This window comes from Mirounga leonina, unplaced genomic scaffold, assembly GCF_011800145.1.
Source record: "Mirounga leonina isolate KUSES-001 unplaced genomic scaffold, KU_Mleo_1.0 Mir_128, whole genome shotgun sequence".
NCBI classification, from domain to species: Eukaryota; Metazoa; Chordata; class Mammalia; order Carnivora; family Phocidae; genus Mirounga; species Mirounga leonina.
The window spans coordinates 13,736,187-13,759,560 of NW_023270320.1; the positions used below are offsets into that span (position 1 = coordinate 13,736,187).

The 23,374-nt window shown below is 39.3% G+C and overlaps 1 protein-coding gene across 1 annotated transcript; it reads right to left on the reverse strand.

The window, feature by feature from the left end:
- Positions 1 to 1,199: 1,199 nt before the first annotated feature.
- Positions 1,200 to 22,998, reverse strand: DCTN6 (dynactin subunit 6). Its single transcript, XM_035004103.1, has 7 exons — positions 22,899 to 22,998; positions 14,724 to 14,788; positions 8,338 to 8,443; positions 6,896 to 6,984; positions 5,379 to 5,426; positions 4,063 to 4,205; positions 1,200 to 2,022 (listed from the first exon to the last, which is right to left on the reverse strand). Exons 1-7 carry the CDS (start codon positions 22,919 to 22,921, stop codon positions 1,924 to 1,926), a joined length of 573 nt encoding a protein of 190 aa, XP_034859994.1. The 5' UTR covers positions 22,922 to 22,998; the 3' UTR covers positions 1,200 to 1,923.
- Positions 22,999 to 23,374: the final 376 nt, after the last annotated feature.

Genomic DNA, 23,374 nt, shown 5'->3' on the forward strand with positions numbered 1-23,374 from the left:
TCTGGGCTTTGGTTCTTTGTCCTAAAGGGTCAGGAACTGTATTTTTCAGAATGTTCAGAACTCATAGACTAAATTGACAGACTTCGGGGCTGAACTCTACAAACTAAATTCACATGAGACTAATGTATAAATCAGAAAGCTTCTCTGATTTTGCTCTGTGTGGAATGGAATTCCGATGCTCTCATCCAGAGTTCCTCCTTTTCCTGAATGATAGCTTGGAGGTCATATTAGCGAACCAGAAGGTGGTTCAGTTAAGCTTGCAATTAGAGCCCAAAGTGGTGAGTCTCAAGTATGTTCTTCCCAAACCGCAGCAAGGCTTGATAAACTGATACTACCTGAAGAAAAGAACACTTTGGGCCATTAAACTGCTCACATGTCTTGGATTCAGTACCTCCCTTCCATGGATAACACTGTATGTACTGTCATATTTTGTTTCTCCAAACTCTTGGCAAATTGACTATTTCTGTTCAGATTTTCTTTCTCAAATGAGTTAGTATCACTTCTAGGAAACAATGGGGCTCCTCACCACATGCTGACTTAGTTAGTTTAAATCTCTGGGGGTATCTTACTACCATGTCCTTGGAGTGTCTCCCTGTTGTCTTCACACATTACCTGTACCGTTTGGATCAGAGGACATTTATTAGCACACCAGAGCTTGTCCAGAGATAGTATTTTGGAACTGGCATAGCCTCTGAAAGGCAGTTTTGTAATTTCTGATCTTTTCTCTAGAAAATTTCCATGATCAACAAAATCTGAAGTTAAGATCACCAGGGACGGAAAAATGAATAAACAGCAGTTATCAAAAATAGGGCATTTATGTGATGTTATCCTCTTTACAACCCATTGTATGTGGTAGTACCTGAGGCATGAGTGTTCTCACCCAAACTGAATCATTCAAATTTAGAACAAAGGCTAATTTGTAGGTGTCAGTTTCAGAACTTCAAAAATTGTTTTTACTATGTAAGTATTTAATTTTAAGAAAAAATATCTTAGTATTTAATGTCTTAGTATGAAGCAACAGCTATTGATTCAAAATTTGAAGTCTGTTCCATCAAATGTATGCACTTGAATTATTAAAACTTAGACAACAAAATCCTTAATGTTGCCATTATGTAATTAGATAAATTATAACAACATCAACAGTCATGTTGATCTATGATGTAGTATGCCAAAATCATTTCAAACATTTATAAATATATCAAAATCTCTTTTAGTTTTATTGCCTTCAGAAACCCAGGACCATTCAATGGTCATTTACTTGTCACTTTCATCAGAGATCATTCTTACTGATTTCGTATGCTACTGAATACATTTTTCCCTAATTATTTGTTTTACTAAAATGAAAATACAATTTTTTTCTTGGAAACAAAATTAAGTCAAATTAATTCAACAGCTGCTGAAATTTCACCTGAAATTTTAAACAGCTCCAAAGCCACAAAAGGAGAAGATAAACACATTAGCTTTAATATAGCTAGTATGCAATAAAAATGAAAAGATCTATTTTGGGAAAGTTAACACAAGTAGAAAAATCGACTAAAGTATGTTCACTAAAGTCCTGTCATTAGCATTTTTATTTAGTACAATATATGCTAGAATATAAATACATAACAATATGTCCTTTCTTATCACGGGGAATCTTTTATACAACTAAATTCCATGGCCAACATTTTATATGACAAAAGAAAAATAAACCAAACCTGTAAATTCTCAGAAAAGGAGCAAGGATACAGGAAAATAATGCATTTTATATAAATTATAGAGGACAGTTACAGTGAAAATCCATTACCTTCCTCTCTGACTCAATTTTACAAAATAAAGTCAGCATGTATTATTCTGGGAACTGCTAAGACTGCAGGAACACTGTGGCCCTTTCAAAAGACAGTGGTCAAAGACAAACTATTATCTTGATGTCATATATTGTTCTTAGTTCTTAACTGGAGTTGAGCTTCCTTTCATAGTCTTCTTTAGGTGGTGGTAGTTTGGCAAGATTTTCATCAGGAAATCCAGCTGTAGTGTCTGGGGCTAAAAAGATAAGATAATTAAGGACTGACAAGCAGAAGGCAAAGTTAAGAGTAGCAGGCAGAAATAATTACCACCAGGCCAGGGAAATATAGGTGATTTTCACTGGCTTATTTTTGCTTACCTGTTTGTTTGTTTGTTTAATTTACAATGAATGTATGTTAAGTATGGTAATAAGAAAAGCCAAAAGATTTTACATAGACAAAATATACACGACTCAGTTTTCAACCCTGCTTTTGTAGACTTTACCCTGGCCTCCAAAAAATTAAACAGTTCTAATCACAGACAACAACGTTAAGTAGAAACCTGGAGCACGCGGATTCCCACAGGACCTACACAGCACGCAGCTGCAGTCCTCATCGGCTCTTCACTCTTCCCGCATCAGCTTTGCCCAGACTTCCCTCACTGTGAAACTCACAAGGGGCATTCATGACAAACACGGAGTTTTAGACCCTTGCCCTAGACATTGTGATTCAATAAGTCTGGGGAATCCTTCTTTTAATAAGGACCTCTACGTGATCACTGTGATCACTGAAATGTGGAAAACAGTAGGTGTTAAACTTCAGATATTCTTTCTTACTTAATTCTAATCTCCCTCAACCCAATTCGTTTCTCCCTCTTCAATCAGTTTTGCTGTTATGCAGAATGACAGTGAAAAGAAAAACTGATTTGTTCTTATTGCCTTTTTAGTCTATGGAAGTCATACTTACTTATAACAGTAATAAAAGCCAAATGTTAGAGAAACAGAATACCCCAAAGAGAACTGGAGTTTTAATTTCTGATAAAGTATGGCTAAGAATCAGATGCAAAGTGATAAATGTCTTGACAAATATTTTCTTCTGGGGGAGGGGAAAGAGGCTGGGTAACCGAAGCACTATATTGTGGGCCAAGCAATGAGGCTCAAAACCTCAATCAGAATGTCTTCTGTCCAAAGAAAGCCCCAAATGCCCTATTTATCTCCTAAATGAAAGTCTAAATACATGTTCTTCATTATTCTTGGTTCTTAGGAGGAAGAAAAGATAATTTCTCATAAGCCAGGAAAATATCCAAACACATTTGCATATTCACAAAACTGTGTTTACTTTCAAGTCGTCTATGTTGGCAAACTAATAGATGGATCCAAGTTGGCTGTCCAATATAAATTTGGTAGGGTCATTCCTTACCCTGGAGGATTTTAAGAGTGAATCAACAGTTTATAAAGTTTGGTGATGCATCTTCAGTGAAAACACTTAAGACCAGGAATAACATCTCTGGATTTTCTTTTTTCTATCAATTTGTCATTGTCATCTTTGTATGTATTTTTGATAATAACTTAAAAGACTGAATAATTTGGGGCGCCTGGGTGGCTCAGTTGGTTAAGCTTCTGCCTTCGGCTCAGGTCATGGTTCCAGGGTCCTGGGATCAAGCCCCGCATCGGGCTCCCTGCTTGACGGGAAGCCTGCTTCTCTTTCTCCCACTCCCCCTGTTTGTGTTCCCTCTCTCACTGCCTCTCTCTCGCTCTGTTAAATAAATAAATAAAATCTTTAAAAAAAAAAAAAAGACTGAATGATTTCATTGCAAATAAATTCTAGCTTTAGGAATGTTTCTTTGATGTTTTATTTTAATCATTTGCTTTTTAAATAGCAGACTGCTGCCCCATTAAAACAATTATGCGGTATTTTGGGGAAAATCAGCAGCCCTAGAAAGAACTTTTTTTTTGGAAATATAATTAACATACAGTGTTATATTAGTTTCAAGTGTACAACATAGTGGCTCAAGAATTCTAAACATTACTCCCCGTGCTCACCAGGATAAATGTAGTCACCATCAGCAACCATGCAACATTATTATTACAATATTACTGACTACATTCCCTGCGCTGTACTTTTCATCTCTGTGACTTATTTATTTTATAATAACTGGAAGTTTGTAGCTCTTAATCCTCTTTATCTATTTCATACATCCCCTCCACCCACCTTCCCCATGGCAACCACCAGTTTGTTCTCTGTATTTAAGTCTTTGTTTCTTTTAGAAAGAACTCTTTTTAAAGACAGGGTCTAGTACCTGTGGTCGCTCAGTCTGCACCCGACGAAGGCAATCTGCACCATAGATCACTGTATTCTCAGGGATGACTTCGAACGTATTCAGGTTGCAGCAAGCCCCAATGATGCAACCACTTGTCAATATTACATTTCTGCCCACATATGCTGCAGTAAAAACATAGAAAGAACTGCAATTTAAGACAAATGAGTGGAACGTTAATATTTTTCTAAAATGACTGAAGTATTAAATTGCAAACTAGCCTTAAGAAAATTAAGGAAATATTTCAGTTCAGAGTTTGTAAAGCAGGCAGGCGCCTGACTAGTACTAAATGGATTAAAACAGAGCTTTGCTCACTAGTTGTGTGACCTTGGGCAAGTCACTGTAAATTCTTTGAGCAAGTTTATCTATAAGATGGAAAGACTGACCTACTTACAGTTTGTTGTAAGGAATAAGTGAGATATTAAACGTAAAGTGCTGAGCAAAGGTTTGACACATAGTAAGTATATAATAAATAGAAAATAACAATGATAATAATTGGTAATCCAAATTAAAATAAAAACCATTAAGTAGATTAACAAAAAGTCTACTTTTATTAATTAAAAAAAAAGAAACATTTTCTTTCACACCAATCAGGACCATCAAAGATAAATCATTATTCTAAAGATGTCTCATTGTTCAGGTTCTTTCTGGGCTGTAGTGGGACATGCTCTTGGAGCTGCTTTCCAATAGCGGTGGTGACTTTACAAGACCTCCTGCCTAGCTCCATTTATAAGTAGCTTCCATTTGTTCCTGACTGGCTAGGGTAAAGGAGTCCTGCAATTAAAGCAAACTGCTACAGAAAATTATTTTTTTCCTTTAATTCTGCAATTATATTAATCAACTAAATTATCATTGACATTAGTATTTAGCAGAAATCTTTTTCAAATCTTTCATCTGAACATTATGGTTTAATTCAATCCTGATTTAAATGTACACAGCTGAATTTTTTTTTTTTTAAGAGAGGGAGGGAGGGGCAGAGGGAGAAAGAGAAAGAGAATCTTAAGCAGGCTCCACGCCCAGCCTGACATGAGGCTCAATTTCACAACCCTGAGATCAAAATCAAGAGTTGGATGCTTAACCAACTGAGCTACCCAGGCAGACCAACGGCTGAATTTTTAATTCAATGTATTAAACATAGGCAAAGAGTTAGTCTCATAACTATTTTAGTCCACTTTCAACCATACCTTCCTTCCACTTTGCCATAGTTTCTACTTAGGTTGTTCTCTAGGACACAATAAAGACAAAGGAGGTAAAGGAGGTAATCATTTTTCACAATAAAATTTCCAAACATAGCTTACCTTTTGATTCAATAACATTATTATCTCCCATTTTCATGGCTTGGGAATCTGTAAGCCAGAGTTAAGTAAATATTGTAAATGTGTTCATCTTTTTTTCCCTCCACTAATTCACTATATCCTTTTTTTTTAAAAAGTTTATTTATTTGTCAGAGAGAGAAAATGAGCACAAGCAGGGGGAGCGGCAGGCAGGGGGAGAGGCAAGCCCCCGCTGGGCAAGGACTGATGCAGGACTCAATCCCAGGACCCTGGGATCATGACCTGAGCTGAAGGCAGATGCTTAACCCACTGAGCCACCCAGGTGTCCCTAATTCACTATATCCTTATCCTGCTTGGGGCAGAGGACAAAGGCATGGGAAGGGCCACGCAGCTCCAGTCTGGCCAGAATGGCTTGCTCAGGGCAGCCTGAAAGTAAAGTTTTCATCTTTAAATATAAGTATCTGTAAGCAGACATAAATGCCTTCTACAGTTTTTAAAGAAATGAGCATCTTTTACCCCAATTCTATGAGTAACATATTTTCATGATTGTCTTAAGAAAATTAAAGTTACTGGGGCACCTGGGTGGCTCAGTTGGTTAAGCGACTGCCTTCGGCTCAGGTCATGATCCTGGAGTCCCGGGATTGAGTCCCGCATCGGGCTCCCTGCTCAGCAGGGAGTCTGCCTCTCCCTTTGACCCTCCTCCCTCTGATGCTCTCTGTCTCTCATTCTCTCTCTCTCAAATAAATAAATAAAATCTTTAAAAAAAAAAAAAATTAAAGTTACTTATCACCAAATCACTTAAAGCTAACACTGTTAACAGTCTGATATATCTTTATATAAATACATATAATTCCTTTTATATAACTGGGAATCAAATTGTATAAAATCAAACTGTATAAACTTTCACAGCTCACTTTATTTGGTTCAATTAACTTTGCAAGCAAGCATTATTCCATAACATTAAAATCTTTAAAAACATAGTTTAAAATGACTGCTTAATGGCCTTAATAGTCCATTTTGTGCATATAGCTTAATTTATTTAAATATTTTGCTATTGTTAAACATTTAGATTTTTTTCGTGCAAGTTTTCCTATCAAAAAATAATGTTTTGCTGACACCATGAAAGCATTTTACTATCTTTTTAGAGTACAAAAATCAAGCACAAGAAATGGTAGCACTCCAGGGGAAAAAAAACAAAGAATGAAGTATTTCCATCCCTATCCACCATTTCTTTGCATCAGACAACATTCTGTTAACCTAAACTATACAGGAACCAAATGGACAGAGCTGTGGTTCCTAAATCAGGATGGAAGCCAGGATTCCTGTTTCTATGTCTACTGCCACTCAGTCATTGCTACCTGTCAACAAGTTATGCAACAGGAGCAAGATGGTACCTAAAGATATGTATGTGTGTGCGTGAACGCATGCTTATAATATATTTGATATATTTGATAGCTAGAACATGACCATTTCTATGGAATAGATCTGAATACTAAAGACAGCTGGGAAGAAGAGTTTACTTAAATTATTGTAAAGGATACAACAGCCAACTTCAAACACATTATTGGTGCCAATGATCATAGGTTTCGGTTCTGGATCTTCAGCATCAGGGGTGATATTATCAGGGTGACTATAAAAAGAAGAGACAAATTATCAAAGTCAATAATGCAATAAGCAATTCTCTTGTTTTAGAATTCGGGTTCATTCTTTCAATTTTACTTTCATCAAGCTTAAAATATGTAACTACAAAAGTACTTTCTTAATCCAAGTGAATTATTTATCCTCTGTGCTGAAGAATTGATTCTGAGTTGAAAAAGAACTATTGAAATGCAAAGAAGCCCAAGGCAGATGCCTAAAGAAGTCATAGATCAGCTTTCCTTTGCTTATTATTAAAGCTCAAAGGCCAGAGGGCCTTTTCCAGGACAAGGTAAAAATGTTGCTGGCTATCGTTTTTTAGCTTGTTAAATTAGAATCAAAATCAGGCCTGGCTTGAAAATTTTCCATTCTTAATAATCATTCGAGATTGTGAAATGCAAACAGATATTCACATCAAATAATTATTTTATGCTGTTAGGTAGTTTGAAATATTTGGAACATAAAATGTTTGTGGTCTAAGAGGAAGCCATTTTTTAAATGGAGCTTTATCTCTGACAGTTGAGTTACTACAGAATATAGCTGTTGTCAACTGACTTACACTAAAGGTGCCAAAATAGATTTTAAAAAGAAACTGTTTAATATAGTAAGAAACTCCCAAATTCTAAGTAAGCGTTAAGACAAATCAACCTCTTTATCACAGTTAAATATTTTCCCAAGGTCTTTCTTACAAATTCCATACATTGTTGCTATAAATTAGGTATAAGCTTGAATTTCCTGCCAAAATTTTATCTAGAAAGCTTTACAAATGCTTATGAAAATTTCATTGGTATTACAGTCTAGTTCACTAAGACCATATACATGTTTAATATTTTATTATTTCTTTAATCTTCAAAGTTAAAAATTGCCTCTAGAACCCCCCCAAATTTTCAAATATAATTCTGGGTGCTATCCCCACAAAGCATATGAAAATATACATCAGAGTTAAATTCATGTGTCTGGGCATGAGTAATAACATTTCAGCCAGAACTGAGAAATCCAATCAAAAGACTCTCTTCGGGGTGGTCAGCACAGTACTTAGTCGCTGGAATCAGGAAATGTCTGCTTAAGGCACAAAAGAGAGAGTGACACGTAAGGGGAAGGTTATCAGACCCAGAGGGATTCTAGCCAGCCACCGACGAGTTCTCTCACCTTGGACAAGTCTCTTCACCCATCTGGTCTCGTTTCATTTACTAATTACTTGTGTTGAAAAAAATCCTTAATGTTTCTCTAGTTCTAAAATAGTGGGCTTTCCAGATGTCTGTCGTAAAAGGTTCCTATGGATAGCTGAAATTAACAAAAACATAACCTGTGGTCCTTAGTTCAGAGTATCTCTAAGAGTTGTACTCACGCATTTATGATAAGCGCCTGTTCTTCTATGAGGTTACCTTCACCAATCACTATCGGCCCGGCTTCAGCAATAATCCTCGCTTTGGGGTGGATCACCGTCCTAGGTCCTGTTAAAAATATGATGAAACGGAATTATTGGTGGAGGCTACGCGTCCGACAGGAGGGGAGAAGACGATCGAGGGGGGTCGAGGCCATTGGGAGGCACATTTTCTAAAGCAGGCAAGCCCCACACTAGGCACTTTACAAACGCTATCTCCTCAGCTATTATCAATACTAGTTCGTGCCAAATCTCAAGCCAAGGTGAGTGGAGACAGCCCAGGCTCTGGGGCCAGACAGCCCTGGCTCACCCGCTATTTGGAAGCCTCTGTTATCTCAGCGGTGAAATGGGGGTGGTGAGAATACCAGTCTCGCAGAGTCGTTGTAAGGATTAGATGAGATTATGTTTGTAGACACGGTATTCTGGCACATTGTTGGCAATAAAAATTAATTCCCTTCCATGCTTTGCTTTCCCTCATAAAAGTGAGGCTCTCTTTGCTTACAACGCTGGTGCTTTCTCATGCTGGTGAACCACATAACGCTTTCTTATGCTAGTGAACTACAGAGTTAGTCTTTGTATTAAGTGGCTAAGAGGAAATATGGGTGGAAAGGGAGACAGGAAATATGTAAACTAACCTTGCCTTTGTTACTTTGTCACCATCCCTACAACAAGCCTAACCACTGGAAGGAGGCGGAGCTTCTGTTGTGTCTGACCTAAGATACGATTTTAACCAGAAAAAGGTTACAGGGAGGCAGTGGAAGGAGACAAAGGTGGTTGGTTACTGGAGTCCTAAGGCTCTGAAACAGGCCGACTGAGGCAATGTCTCCCATCTCAAACTGAAGGGAGCAGGAAGGGGTCTTAGCACATCCATTTCACCATCAGGGTGAAGGAGGCAGTACACGGCTCAAACAGGGACCCGATTCTGGAGCGCTAACACATTCCTTCCCCTGGTTCCTAATTTCCTGGAAGGCCTAGCTAGCATTTTGGTGATAATGAAACCACCAAGAGAAAATGCACCCCTCCCTGCAGCACCAGCCCCACCCACCCCCAAGGCCAAGGCTATTTTTATTGGTAAATAAGATGACGTGATGTAACCACTCTGAAAGTAAGAGAGGGTGGGCAAAAGTGTTGCCAGAAGGTGGGGAGGCAGTCAGGAAGATGCCACTGTCCATGTCATTCAGTATTCGTGTAAATTAACTTACTCAACAATCATTACCTGCTTGTGACAGGCAAGATTAGTGCTATACGTCACAGGGAAACATAAAGGAATACAGGCTACTTTTGCCCTTTTGAGCTCGCCGATCTTCTTTGTTTTGTTTAGCTTGAAAACCGGAAATACTTAACATACTCATACACAAATGTATTAAAATAAATAAGGAGGTGTTCCTGGTGCCTAGAGAATTGGAAGGAACCTCCATGCAGCTTTATTTTTCCCCTAACAATGAAGAGCTGGGGACTGATAAGGAGGGTGGGGCCCAAGACAGGATGCACAGTCAAAGGACCGCACGGTCTGATAAAGAAACAACATGAGAGAGGCTTTGTTATTTCTGTCACCTCTGGCTCCCCAAATCCTCAGCTGCCAAATTAAAATTTCTCTGGCAACTTCTATTCAGAATAGAAGATGGGATCTCTCGGATCTCTGGGAAGGTTCTCAAGTGAACATGTATAACTTTTTTTTCTTTGTTAAAAAAATACTCACATTTATAAAAGTATTATGTGCCCATTATAAAAATCCAAACAAAGCAAAAAGTGAAAGATCCTCTCTTTATGCTAATCCTATTCCCTAGAGGTAACTAGTTTGGGATATATTATTCCAGACTTAAGTTCTACTGTATACTTAAGACCTGTAAATGTCACTGTATATAAAATATATTCATCTCAAAGTTAAAGAATAGAATTTGAAGGTGGAAAAATATGGATTATAGGCACATAGTTGTTTTTGTTTTTTTTTTAATCAAGGAATAGTACTTATTATTCTGCAATCTGCTTTATTCACCTGAAAAGTCATGGTGATTTTTCCATAGAAGTACATTTAGTTAGCTATTCTTTTCAATGGCTGAATAGTATTTCATATCATATTAACATACCATAATTTATGTAACCAAGCCCTTAATAATGGGCATTTAGATGTTATCACTTTTGGGGGAGAGGTGCTAAATAATGCTGAAACAAACACTGGATGCCTCTGAAATGAGAAATTTCTTATAGGTCTTCCAGCTATGTGAACCAATTTAAGTGTCGTTTGCACGATACCAGATTTGCATTTTACTTTAAAATGTTCTATGACAGAGCACCTGGGTGGCTCAGTCGGTTAAGCGTGTGCCTTTGGCTCAGGTCATGAACCCAGGGTTCTGGGATGGAGTCCCGCATTGGGCTCTCTGCTCCACTGTGAGCCTGCTTGGTCCTCTCCCTCTGCCCCTCCCCCGGCTCGTGCTCACTCTTGCTCTGCACGCGCGCTCTCTCAAATAAAATCTTGAAAATAAATGTTCTATGATAAAAGGGACAAATCATTCAATTTTAGGTTCTCTGTAATTATAGCCCTGCCAGCACCCCACCCCTTGTCTAGAAAGCCCGGACTCCGGCCTCTACCACGTAAAGGCTAAATGCTTCATCTCTCAAATGCCTGTTCTCTCATCTATAAAAAGATGAGACCTAGAGCAACCTACTTCATTGTGTTGAAGTGTGGATTATATGAAATAACGTCTCAAAGGGAGATTACAGGGTCTGGCCCACAGCTGTTAAAAATGGGAGGTTCATCACTATCTGACACCAAAAGCTATTTGTGTAACTATCATAATAAGCAAAAAACTCCTTCTGATCTGAGAAACAGAAAAAAAGAGTCCACTTTACTCCTCTACTCAGGTTATTAGGGTGATAACTCCTTTTAACCAGAGGGGAGAAATTTACATATTACTGTAAAATAGTAAAAGAAATTTAAAAAGTATTTTCCATGCTAGCATTAGAATCTTAGACGGGGAAGAGATCATCATGCTGTGATAGAAAGCAGATCTGCTGCTACTGCTAGATAAGAAGCCAGGGGCACTAGATATTCTGCTGGTCCTCAAGCGGTAGCTTTTGACAACAAGCAGACTTGCAAGAAGCTACCTAAGAATGGACTAGTATGAAAAGGTTATCACTGAAACCTGTCTTTCTTTAAAAGTTTCTCTAAAGTGTAGCTTTGAAAACAACTGATATTTCCATTTTTCAAAATGATATAATACATATTAATTATATAAACACAAATGAAAAAAAATGAACTCAAGTCCCCATGTCTTACACAATTTTTAAATATAATGCCTGAGCTATTTTAACCAGGCATTTTATTGTTGTTATTATCATTTTTATCATTACTAATAAGCTAGCTAGAAGATAAACTGGAAAACTCCTGGTTAGAAATCTGAGGGCCCAGAGATAAAAAGCAGGATCACCAGCCTAGGTGAGACCTGCACTTAAGACAGCACCTCCCCCTGCTGGCAGCACTGCCAAACTACAAGTCCTCGTGTTTCCGGGCGGAAAGAACTTAAAAGGTGAGAGAATCAACTTTGAATTGTGAAGTAACAACAAAAGTCATGGGTGATCATAAACTGTCAGGTCTTTTGGAGCAGAGACTAGAGAGGTTAGTACACATGTACTTCAGCATATGAGTGCTAAGATTTTGGTTTGGAGAGCTTGCTAAAGGGATGTTCCGATGCAGGTGTGCGGTCCACAGTGTGGGCTTCGTCTCTGCACAGTTTTGTGCTGGAGGTTGGCACCAGAGAGCCCAGGAGTCCAAGTGCTATTCCAAGTCCCGGGCAGCCGCAGTGGACTAAAATGTGGGCAAAGACTGCTCCACACTCTTCTACATGCGAGAAACACTTTTACCTAGAATGGGTCTGATTTCAAAGCAAGTTTAAGGGTACTGAGGTTAAAATGCTTTAAAAATAAAAATCTGTCACCATGGAAAGATTTTTTTTAAAGGTTGTTGTGAACTTTCTTGGAGCTCTCGCTGGCAGGGTAGTTTGTATATTTTCTTACCAAATGTGCTGAAACCCTATTTGGCTTATCTCCTTGTTTGGATAAATGTGTCTAGAGTTGGAGTTGCCTTACCAGCTGATGAATTATTTTTCTAAATGGTTGGCTGGGCCTGGTGCAACACAGCCAGAAAGGCATTCCTCACATCAAATTTCCATTCCCCTCATTTGGTAAAGGACATTTTTCCTGTCTATCTTTGCCACAGAAAGCAATCCTTGTGCCATTTTCATATGTCAATAAATAGTTCAAAAAGCCATAAGCTTTTTCCTTTGAAAATTAAAACAATTCTTTTTACCTGTAAGCTGAAGTACCTGTAAGAACTGCTTTATATTTGATGAATTTCAAGTCAAAGCCACCGTTCTGCCTTATTGAAAAAGATTTCCACGGTAAAGGGAAGCTTTTGATCTGTATTAAAAACTCTAATGGAGAGAAAGACAGAATAAGTGGGACAAAGGGCTTCCATCTCAAAGTTTTACCACTGTGTGGAGTTCTGCCTTCCTACTGCAATGTCCCAACCAAACCCTGTCCTAAGACAAGGAGACTGACTTTCACTCTATAATGGGACTACAGAACTTGCTTAGAAGTAACTTTCTGAAATGTTTTTCAGCTTTCAAAGCAAGATTTAAGGAAATAATGCATGGCCCAGGAATCAAGGCAGCCTAATTACAAACAGGCTTGATACTATGAAACCTTGTTTACCCACACTGTAATTAACAAGAGAGCTGTTATTTTTCCTAAGGTCTGTTTCCTAGCAGCCTCTAATGAAAGGGGTCAAGGCTCCAGCAGAGCCTCAAGTCATAGTTTCTACTTAAGGACAATACTTCAAAGCTTCAGACTAGTTTCTCTGATAAACCAAATACCTGATTTTCTAGGAGAACAGAAGATCAGGTTTAAAGTTCTACTACACCACTGAAACATAGAGAAGGAAAAAATTACCTTCCTTCCGAAATATTTCAGAATGGAATAATTTGGTAGGAGTATAACCAACTAGGGGACGGAAAGTTATGCGTAACATCCTCTGAAAAATCCATTAATTCAACTACACTTAAGTTTATTACTACTTAACCCAGAAAATAGAGCTTATTAATCGTTCAAATCTCCCTATCCATAGCATTAGAGAAAAAGACTTTATTCTGCTAAGTTAAGCAAAAACAAACAAAAAAACCCCCTGGTAACAGAACCCTATTGGGCTAAGGGAAGCCAAGCGCCCAGTTCAGACTATGATCTCCCAGCCTTCCCGGCAGTTAGATGTGTCCATGACACTAAATCCAAGGCATCACACATACAAAGAGAGATTGTGTGGAACTTTCAGGAAGACCATTTAAAGGAAGCTGACTCAACTAGGAGGTACACCCTTTGTCTCCACTTCTTCCCTTTCTTATCCAAGATCGCTCTTGGTGCTTTAGCTATCTCATTCTGGCCTACAAGGCTGGAGGTCCTGGACAATCAACTAACTAGCCCTGAATTGCCTACCTCTATACTTATTTATATAAAAGAATAAACCTTTGCATCGTTTAAGCCACCACTCTATGCAGCTGAACCTAATTCTAATACACACAATTACCCATGGATGCGGAAAATGAAGGTTGTTGAGGTTAAGTAGTATAATCAAGGTAAAGAGTATCATTAGCAGGGAAAGAGCAAGGATGCTAACCTAGGTCTCTCCGAGTCCACGGTCCACATTGTTAACAGGAGTACATAAGCCCCATGAAGGCAGTACCTTTGTCTGCTGTGTTCACTGCTGTGTCCCTAGAGCCAGCATCGTGCCGGCACACAGTAGGTACACACCTGATGCTTCTCAAACAAACGAATGACTTTATTATATTGCCTCATTATTTTATCAGATAGAAGTTTCAATACAGAGTCCATCAAGGGGCCTGGCTGGCTCAGTGGGTGGAGCATGCGACTCCATCTCAGGGTTTTGAGTTTGAGCCGCGTGTTGGGTGTAGAGATTACTTAAAAATAAAATCTTAAAAAAGTGTCCATCAGGGGCGCCTGGGGGGCTCAGTCGTTAAGCGTCTGCCTTCAGACCAGGTCACAATCTCGGGGTCCTGGGATCGAGACCCGCATCGGGCTCCCTGCTCGGTGGGAAGCCTGCTTCTCCCTCTCCCACTCCCCCTGCTTGTGTTCCCTCTCTCGCTGTCTCTGTCAAATAAATAAATAAAACTTAAAAAAAAAAAAACAACAAAAAACACTTATAGGAAAAACAAATTATTTGGTCAATAAAATTAGGACATCAGTGAAACATAAATATATAAAACCTAATTAACTGTAAAGCACTGAAATAAATTAAATTACATCAATTTTTGAGAAACAACACTAATAAACTGTTTTCTTACCTATGGTTACATCACCCCGGATTTCACTTTCTACACACACAACTGCTCCAGGAGCAATCTTCACACTGTAGAAAGGAAAAGGTAATATTCACTATGGGTACGTTTTAAAAATATTGTTACAGAAGCTAACTTGACACTGCAGTGAGAAAATGGTTTAAAAAATGGATTAAAAAACTGTAAGAGAATAAGGTATTTAATATATTATAAAATTCTCAGGAGGCATACTATCCATCAGGCTAAAATCAATAACGATACCTTATTAAAATGCTTGAGGGAGTGCCTCGGTGAGTCAGTGGCTTAACCGACTGACTCTTGGTTTCTGCTCAGGCCATGATCTCAGGGTCACGGGATTGAGCCCCGTGTCAGGCTCTGTGCTCAGTGGGGAGTCTGCTTGAAATTCTCTCTCCATCTGTCCCAATCCCCTGCGCGTACTCTCTCTCTCTAAAATAAATAAATAAAAATTTTTTTAAAGGATTTTGTTTATTTATCTGACAGAGAGATAGAGAGAGACCACAAGCAGGCAGAGCGGCAGGCAGAGGGAGAGGAAGAAGCAGGCTCTCCGCTGAGCAGTACCCTGGGATCATGACCTGAGCTGAAGGCAGCCGCTTAACCAACGGAACCACCCAGTAAACCCAATAAATCAATCTTTTAAAAAATAATAGAAATAAAATGCTTGATAAGAGGCTTCGGATTCTTTTAACACCAGCATTGTCTCCAAATAGGATAAAGCTGAATACAACCTAACTATCCAATAGTAAGGGACTGGTTAATAAACTATGGTACAACACAGTCTAATACACAGTCATAAAAAAGAAAGAATAATCCTTTATGTAAAGATCTGGAACAATTTCCAAGTTATATTAAGTAAAAAAGAGTCAAAACCAGAAAATGGATGGTATATAACACACTGTTATTTTTGTGAAAAGGAAAAAAAGAATGTACATTCAAAATATTTAACAACCAGCAAGGTAATACTAATATAGAAATCAATGTAGAGATACAAAATTTACAAAGATTCCTATTTATTCTCTAACTATATATGTTATAAAACTGCTTATCAAGTGAATTAAGTTGGAGTGCAAACTGTCCCAAAATTACTAACTTCCAAATAATTTACTGATGCTTTTTGATATTCTGTAACGTCCTGTTTGACACAGCTGAATCGAGCTAAATGCTACCTTAGCTGGGCCATGAGCTGACATGCAGAACTATACCAAACAATTTCCCCCATAAACTGATAATCATTTGGTAACTTGTTCTTATTAAGTAAAGAATTTTCCTTAGTAGTAATGATATTATTGATGGTGTTAAATATGTACTCAGCTTCTATAAAATAGCAGCAATACCATTTTAGCAATTTTGACTTTATAATCCTACTTGGATTTTTCAAAATTTTGATTTCTAGTTGTTCACTGCAAGTATATAGAAATACAATAATTTGGGGGGTTGCCTGAGTGGCTCAGTCAGTTAAGCGTTGGACTCCTGTCTCAGCTCTTGATTTCAGGATCGTGAGTTCAAACCCCCATTGGGCTCCATGCTGAGTGTGGAGCCTACTTAAAAAAAAAAAAAAAAGGAAGAAATAGAATAATTTTGCATATTGACTTTGTTTCTTAAAATCTTGCTAAACCCACTCAGTTCACATAGATTCTCTGGGATTTCTCACATAAAGAATTCTGAAGTCTGTGAATAGGGACAGTTTTATTTCTTCTTTTCCAATCTGTATGCATATTATTTCTTTTTCTTGTCTTATTGCCCTGGCTAAGACTTTCAGTATGATGTTTAATATCCTTAATATGTTCTGGGTCTGTAAGATAAACAAAACCTATCAAACTATCTTTCTAAGAAATGAATGATGCATTTTAAATAAATTATTAAAACCTGGTATGTAAAACAGTTGAAACTTTCTTGACCAAAATGTTCATGCTTTGGTCTATTAATTTTGTAAAGACTTGCTTTCTTATTTTAGCAAATATGTTTTCAACCAGTAAGAACCATAAATGTAGAGTGTAATGATTCATTCGTATCAATATTATTTTTTTAAGTTCTACAAATATTCATGTATGAAAATACTTTTTTGTTTGTTTTATTTTTTTTAAAGATTTTATTTATTTATTTGAGAGAGAGAGAATGAGAGAGAGCACATGAGAGGGGGGAGGGTCAGAGGGAGAAGCAAACTCCCTGCCGAGCAGGGAGCCCGATGCGGGACTCGATCCAGGGACTCCAGGATCATGACCTGAGCCGAAGGCAGTCAGTCGCTTAACCAACTGAGCCACCCAGGCGCCCTACTTGCTTATTTTTAACATATAGTAGATAGTATAAAAATGTTAATGGTACTTTCTATTTGTTTTTCATGTCTTTTTTTGGACATTTCTTTGGTTAAAAAAAATTGTATTGCCAGGTTTTCTTTTTTTGCAAATGTTTTACTGTGAGACAGGTTCATGTTTTTGTATTTGTCCTCCTTGATGAATGCAAATTTTCATTATATGTAACGCAAACTTAAATAGGACATGCATGCCATTCTAACAAAATATTTTAAGTCATTAGCACATTAAATTTCTCTGACTTTTGAGCATCATTTACAAATGATGAAACCAATACAGCTGCACTAGTGCGTAACTGCTGAATATTTGTATTTGCTTGAATATTTCCAAACTATCTCTAGAGGAACAGACAAGGTACTAATAATATACATCACCTTCAGAGAGAGGAACTGGATAGCAGGGACACAATGGTAGACGGAAACTTTTTCACTACATGCCCATTTTTTAACTGTTTGCATTTTGAATCCTACAAATGCACTGCCTATTCAATATATAAATAAATAAAACAAAAAAGAGAGTGATAAAATTTTCTTTATACCAGGTGCTAAGGGGGTCCTGGATTCATTTCCATAATCAGGATGAAACTTTATCCCTATTTCCTTAAAAAGTCTCCCTCAAATCAGGATCCCTATATGCCCTCCCCCACTTCATTTTACCTAAAAATACTTTCTTGTAACTCTTAAGTATCATTTAATTAATTTTAGACTTCTTAGTTTCCCTTTAAGACCAGTTTTTTTTTTAAAGATTTATTTGTTTGAGAGAGAGAGAGCACCAGTGGGAGGGACAGAGGGAGAGAGAATCTCAAGCCGACTCCGCCCTTGAGCCCGATGTTGGGCTTGATCTCACAACCCTGGGATCACGACCTGAACCAAAACCAAAAGTCCGATGCTTAACCCACTGTGCCACCCAGGTGCCCCAAGACCAATGTTTTGTTCTTTAAATCATTGTTCCCACTGCTTCAACAACAATCCTCTTTAACCAAGGATAAAATTATTATTCATGGAGTGCCTGGGTGGCTCAGTCGTTAAGCATCTGCCTTCAGCTCAGGTCATGGTCCCAGGGTCCTGGGATCGAGCCCCACATCGGGGTCCCTGCTCAGCGGGAAGCCTGCTTCTCCCTCTCCCACTCCCCCTGCTGTGTTCCCTCTCTCGCTGTGTCTCTGTCAAATAAATAAAATAAAAAAAAAAATTATTATTCATTAGTATCACTTTTCATTACTTCCAATCTTCAAATAAATAACCAGCTATCACAAATATAACCCTATTATGCCATATTCACAATGGCATTGGTTATAGTATCTCCAGACCATTGTCTGTAACTGTTCTGTGTCATATTACATCCATGATGCTTGATACTGTACTAGAAGAAACATGATACAAGTCAATGTAAATAAGAAATAAAAGGCTGTGTTATGAAATAAATATGAATACTTGGAATAGTCAGTATGATCATATTCTGGTCCATTTCTTGTATTAGTTTGTTCAGGGTAATGAGGTGTTTTTGCTTATCTATTTATGATGGCTATCAAATGATGATGCACCTATAATTTAAGACACTGGGACACTTTTGTTGACAATATCAGGGCACTTCTTGGAAAATACTGTACCAATATGCATCAGCAATCATCAACACAGTCACTATGTTTGACCTTAGAAATCTATTCTGGAGTTCTATCATCAAGAATTCAATAGGAGGAATATATATGCACAAATTGGCCATGTTATTTAGAATAATGAAACTAGGGAGGAGGAGTAATGAAATAAAATATAATCATCAACTTACTGGAATACTATATACTCCCTAACAATAAAAAGCAAGATAAAACTACCTTTTTATAGAAAAAGTTTGCTCCTCCCTGTGGGCACTGCACTCGAGACATCAGGCCCAGAGGTAGGTAATGATGATAGAGCAACAGTGAGTCCACCAGCTCTCCTTTCCCTGTGTTGTTTAGTTTAGTCCACCAACTCCCTTTCCAGTTCTTTAGTTCTCATTCTTAATAATGGACCGAGAGCCAGAGATTATCAGATAAATCAGGAAAGCCTCCAACTAAAAAGGAAAAAAGCAAAACAAAGAGGAAAAAATAGTCTGAGGAAAAACAGACAATTCAGGTAGTAAAAGAAAACTTAAAAAAAAAACCCTTATAATTCAGAGAAATAAGAGACACTACTGCATAAAACAAAAGTCTATGAAAAAGGAACAAAGTCTAAGAAAGAGCTCCTAGAGATTAAAAACGACCAAAAATTGAAATCACTAGGAGTGAGGTTAAAAAAAAGAGCTCTTCCAGAAAGTAGAACAAAATGGAAAAAAGAAAAGAAACAGGACAGAAAAAAATGAGAAAATTAGAGAATCCAAATAAGAGAAATCTCAAGGGGCGCCTGGGTGGTGCCGTCGGTTGAGTGTCCAACTCTTGGGTCAGCTTAGGTCATGATTTCACGGGTCCTGGGATAGAGCCCTGCATTGCATTGGGCTCCAGCTCAGCAGGGAGTCTGCTCTTCTCTCTCTTTGCCTCTGCCCCTCCCACTGTGCTCTCTCTCTCTCTCTAAGGGAAAAAAATTAGAAAAAAAATTAAAAAAGAAAATCTCAAAAGGAGAAAAGAATTTGTGGTAAAAACTATTAAAGAATAATACAAGAAAACTTCCCACTACTAAAGGGTATTAATCTTAACTCTAAAAGGATGCAAATGCAAAGGACCCATGCCAAGTAACATCATCTTAAAATTTCTGAATGCCATGCTAAAGATCCTTATAGTGTTCAGAACAAAACCAAAACCAAAAACAAAGTCACCCAGAGGGATTAAAATCATCAGAATGGCATCAGAGTCCTCAACAGCAATACTGGAGGCTACAAGACCAGAACACCATACGTACAGAATGCTAAGCAAAAACTATGTTCAAACTAGAGCTACCTATCCAGCCAAACTAGCAATCAAGTATTGGAAGGAGAATAAAGACATTTTCATACTTCCAAGAACTTAAAAAAAAAAATTACCTCTTAAGTACTCTTTATTAGGAAGATGCTGAAAGATGTACTAAGCTAAATAAAAGAAAGCCAACAGACAAGATAGATTCTAGAAACAGAGGCCCCAGTGTGTGAGGACAGAGGGAAATTATCAGGGCAACAGCCATGTATCAGCCGCAGAGAGCAAAGATGATAGAGGGTTTCAAGGGGAAGATCTCCAAGAAAAAAAGAAGACAGATTATGTGATGATTACTAGATATTTGGTATATCTGCTAGAAGATTTGAAAATCATCAGTACATAGAAAAGTAAGGAAATGAAAAAAAATGGTTATTTTGTTAAATTTTAGATTAACCTAGGTTGACGGTCCACAGAAAATTCAAGAGAAAGACCCAGTAAGAAAGTGAAAACACAGAGCTCATGGGAGTTCTAGACCAGAAATAAAGCTCTGAGAGTCAGCAGGGTACAAACTCTTTTTTTTTTTTTAAGATTTTATTTATTTATTTGACAGAGAGAGACACAGCCAGAGAGGGAACACAAGCAGGGGGAGTGGGAGAGGGAGAACCAGGCTTCCCGCGGAGCAGGGAGCCCGATGCGGAGCTTGATCCCAGGACCCTGGGATCATGACCTGAGCCCAAGGCAGATGCTTAACGACTGAGCCACCCAGGCACCACCAGGGTACAAACTCTTTAACATGTCCCTCCATCATTCACATTCCAGAATCCCCCTAAATATTCCCTAATACAAGTGCAAAGTAACACCAAAAATATTTTTCTTAAATCACACCAACTTCCCTACTGATAAGGAAAACTAAAAAAAGGAGACATACACAATTTTTTTCTCCTACAAATTTCAGTGAACAAACCTTCCTACCACCAAGTATTTTTAAAGCTCTAAGTAAAAAGAATATATACCAAACAAAAACTATTAATCCCCGAGTCTGTCTTCAAGAAATATTTGTGAGGGGCGCCTGGGTGGCTCAGTTGGTTAAGCGACTGCCTTCGGCTCAGGTCATGATCCTGGAGTCCCGGGATCGAGTCCCGCATCGGGCTCCCGGCTCCGCAGGAAGCCTGCTTCTCCCTCTCCCACTCCCCCTGCTTGTGTTCCTGCTTTCGCTGTCTCTGTCAAATAAATAAATAAAATCTAAAAAAAAAAAAAAAAAAAAGAAATATTTGTGAGATCAGACACAGCTACATCTGTTTCCATCATTTTGATATACAGTGACTTTCTACAAGGCACAAGTTAGTGAAATTCTAGAAATGATGCATCTGGGTTATGTGTCTAACTCTGCTGAAGTCACAGAAAAAATACAATCTTTCTACCCAGTACATGAAAAACTTTAGTACCACGGAACAGAAAGCAGAAATGGCCCAACCCTCTCATCTTATAGATGAGGAAACTGAAGCCCAGAGACTAGAAATTTCCTGAAGCAGTTCGTCCCTGGGGCATCATTATCCGAACACCAATCATTTCTTTTCTGTTAGCTGAAAGTTTCCTGGGAACATCCTGACATGTTGGGTATTTTTCCTGTGAGAGCTGAATGATGCTGTCCTTGAACGCATCACCATTTGTAAATGCTATTCCTCTGATGGTTTCCATTTAGAGTGGGTGTGCGTGTTAAAATAAAGCAATTTTATTAGGCCCTGGTCAAATAAGCTAGGTTTTATAAAATACCTCTTGTTTTAGACCTTATTTGGGGTTTCAATTTCCTCAGCTTCCCTCTCACTATGATTTTTTAGGAAAAGAGCATTATCTAACATTTAAGTTGTCCTAGACAAGTGAGGAGAGGAGCGATTCCCAAGTGTCCCTCTGTCCAGTCTTATGCCTAAGGGAGAGGACCCAGGTAGAGTTTGTGTCCCGATCAGCCTACTTCTCCCTGAGGCATAAAATAATTAAATTCACGACTAGACCAGCTAAACGCGGTCCAAACATCTCCGTGGGGCCGCGGGGCGGGGGGGTGGCTCAGACGGCTGGGAGGAAAAGGCTTAGCCGAGCACCTACTAAAATAACAAGGCAACAATATCATCTCCACCGTACACTACTATATACTGCACACAATTTTCATAGTAGGTCTGATCCTCTGCAGCTTATGAAAAAGGATTACAGTTACCTGCCTCAATAGAAGAAAACCCTAAATTTTAATTACAACAGAACCAAGGTTTGTCGGTCTTCCTGTTCAAAGAAGAGTCAGTAGAGGGTGCTCAACGCTGCTGCTTTCGGAAACGGTTAACATAAGCACCTCTCCCACCCAAGCCGTTCCTTTCCACCACCAGTTTCCAGCAGTGAAGACTGCTGGACAAGCCGCCACCATCGCTGTCCTCACATGCGTGCAAAGGGGCTTATCCACGCCGAGCGGACCGTCGCACACAGTTCTGGTCCGGGCGCAGGCCCCTTTAGACGAGCGACAGTGACGCGTTTGCCCAAACGCACACCGCCCACCATGGGCAGGAGGGGACTGGGGTGTGGCCAGCACTTCGCGGCCGTCTCGGAACGCCCGGCGGAGGATACTGTACAAGCCGCCGACAGTGGCCAGCAGCACCAAACGCAGCAGCATTTAGGGGGGCGGGGGTGTCCCTCCGCGTCCCGGGGCAGTGGGCGACGCCAAGCTCCCCGCGCAACGCCGCCGGAGACACTTTCTGCGCCGGCGCGTTGCGGAGGAGGGCGGCGGGATCTAAGAACAAAAACCTTCCTGGCACCGATTCCACATCCCTTCCCGATCCTCCCTCAGATCCACTTCGTTGCCCTCTCCCTCAGGGCCGCCAGGTCCGGGCTTTAAGAACCAGCCCCGCCGAGCACCGGGGATGAGACACCATCTTAGTCCCTACCACTGGCGCCCAACAGCAGATTTTCCACTCCTGCGGAGTGTAGAAATAGGCTTTTCTCAAACAGCGGACTCACCTCTTTTGAGCCTTCTCCGCCATGGTGTGGACCCTGTCTCCAATTGGAGCGGAGATCGACACAACCGCCTGGGGCCAGCGATGATCTCTACAAGCGATTGGAGCGCCTGGCAGGATCGGGAGGGGGCGGGGCCTGCCGGGGCTAGTGGTTTCTCCTCCCCCTCGCTGAGGCGGCGGTGCGAGGCAGCGTTCATGGCCACTGGCTGATGGTTAGGGCAGCCCGCGGATGGATAGACTCGGATTTAAAACAGCCGCTTAGTCCAATCCAACACACGTCATGTTCATCTCATCATACCCCACCGTTCTTTTTCAGTCTGCTTTCCGGTCTCTGCTCCTTAAGATTCCTGCCAGGCCCCTGCGCCCTTTTCTGTTCAGGGTGAGCTCATCTCTTCCTGGGCGATCTCAGCATTCCCATAAGTTAAATACCTTCCTACCTGCTGGCTTTCTCAGGTTAATATCTCTAGTTCTGTCCTCCTT

Excerpts from the sequence above, each read along its gene's own strand:
- DCTN6 (XM_035004103.1), bottom strand. The coding sequence starts at position 22,921 with ATGGCGGAGAAGGCTCAAAAGAG. Across the intron at positions 5,427-6,895 it reads TGTGTTTGAAGTTGGCTGTT|ATTCCCAAGCCATGAAAATG; the intron begins GTATCCTTTACA and ends TCTGGCTTACAG. Across the intron at positions 4,206-5,378 it reads TAATGTTATTGAATCAAAAG|CATATGTGGGCAGAAATGTA; the intron begins GTAAGCTATGTT and ends TTTTTACTGCAG.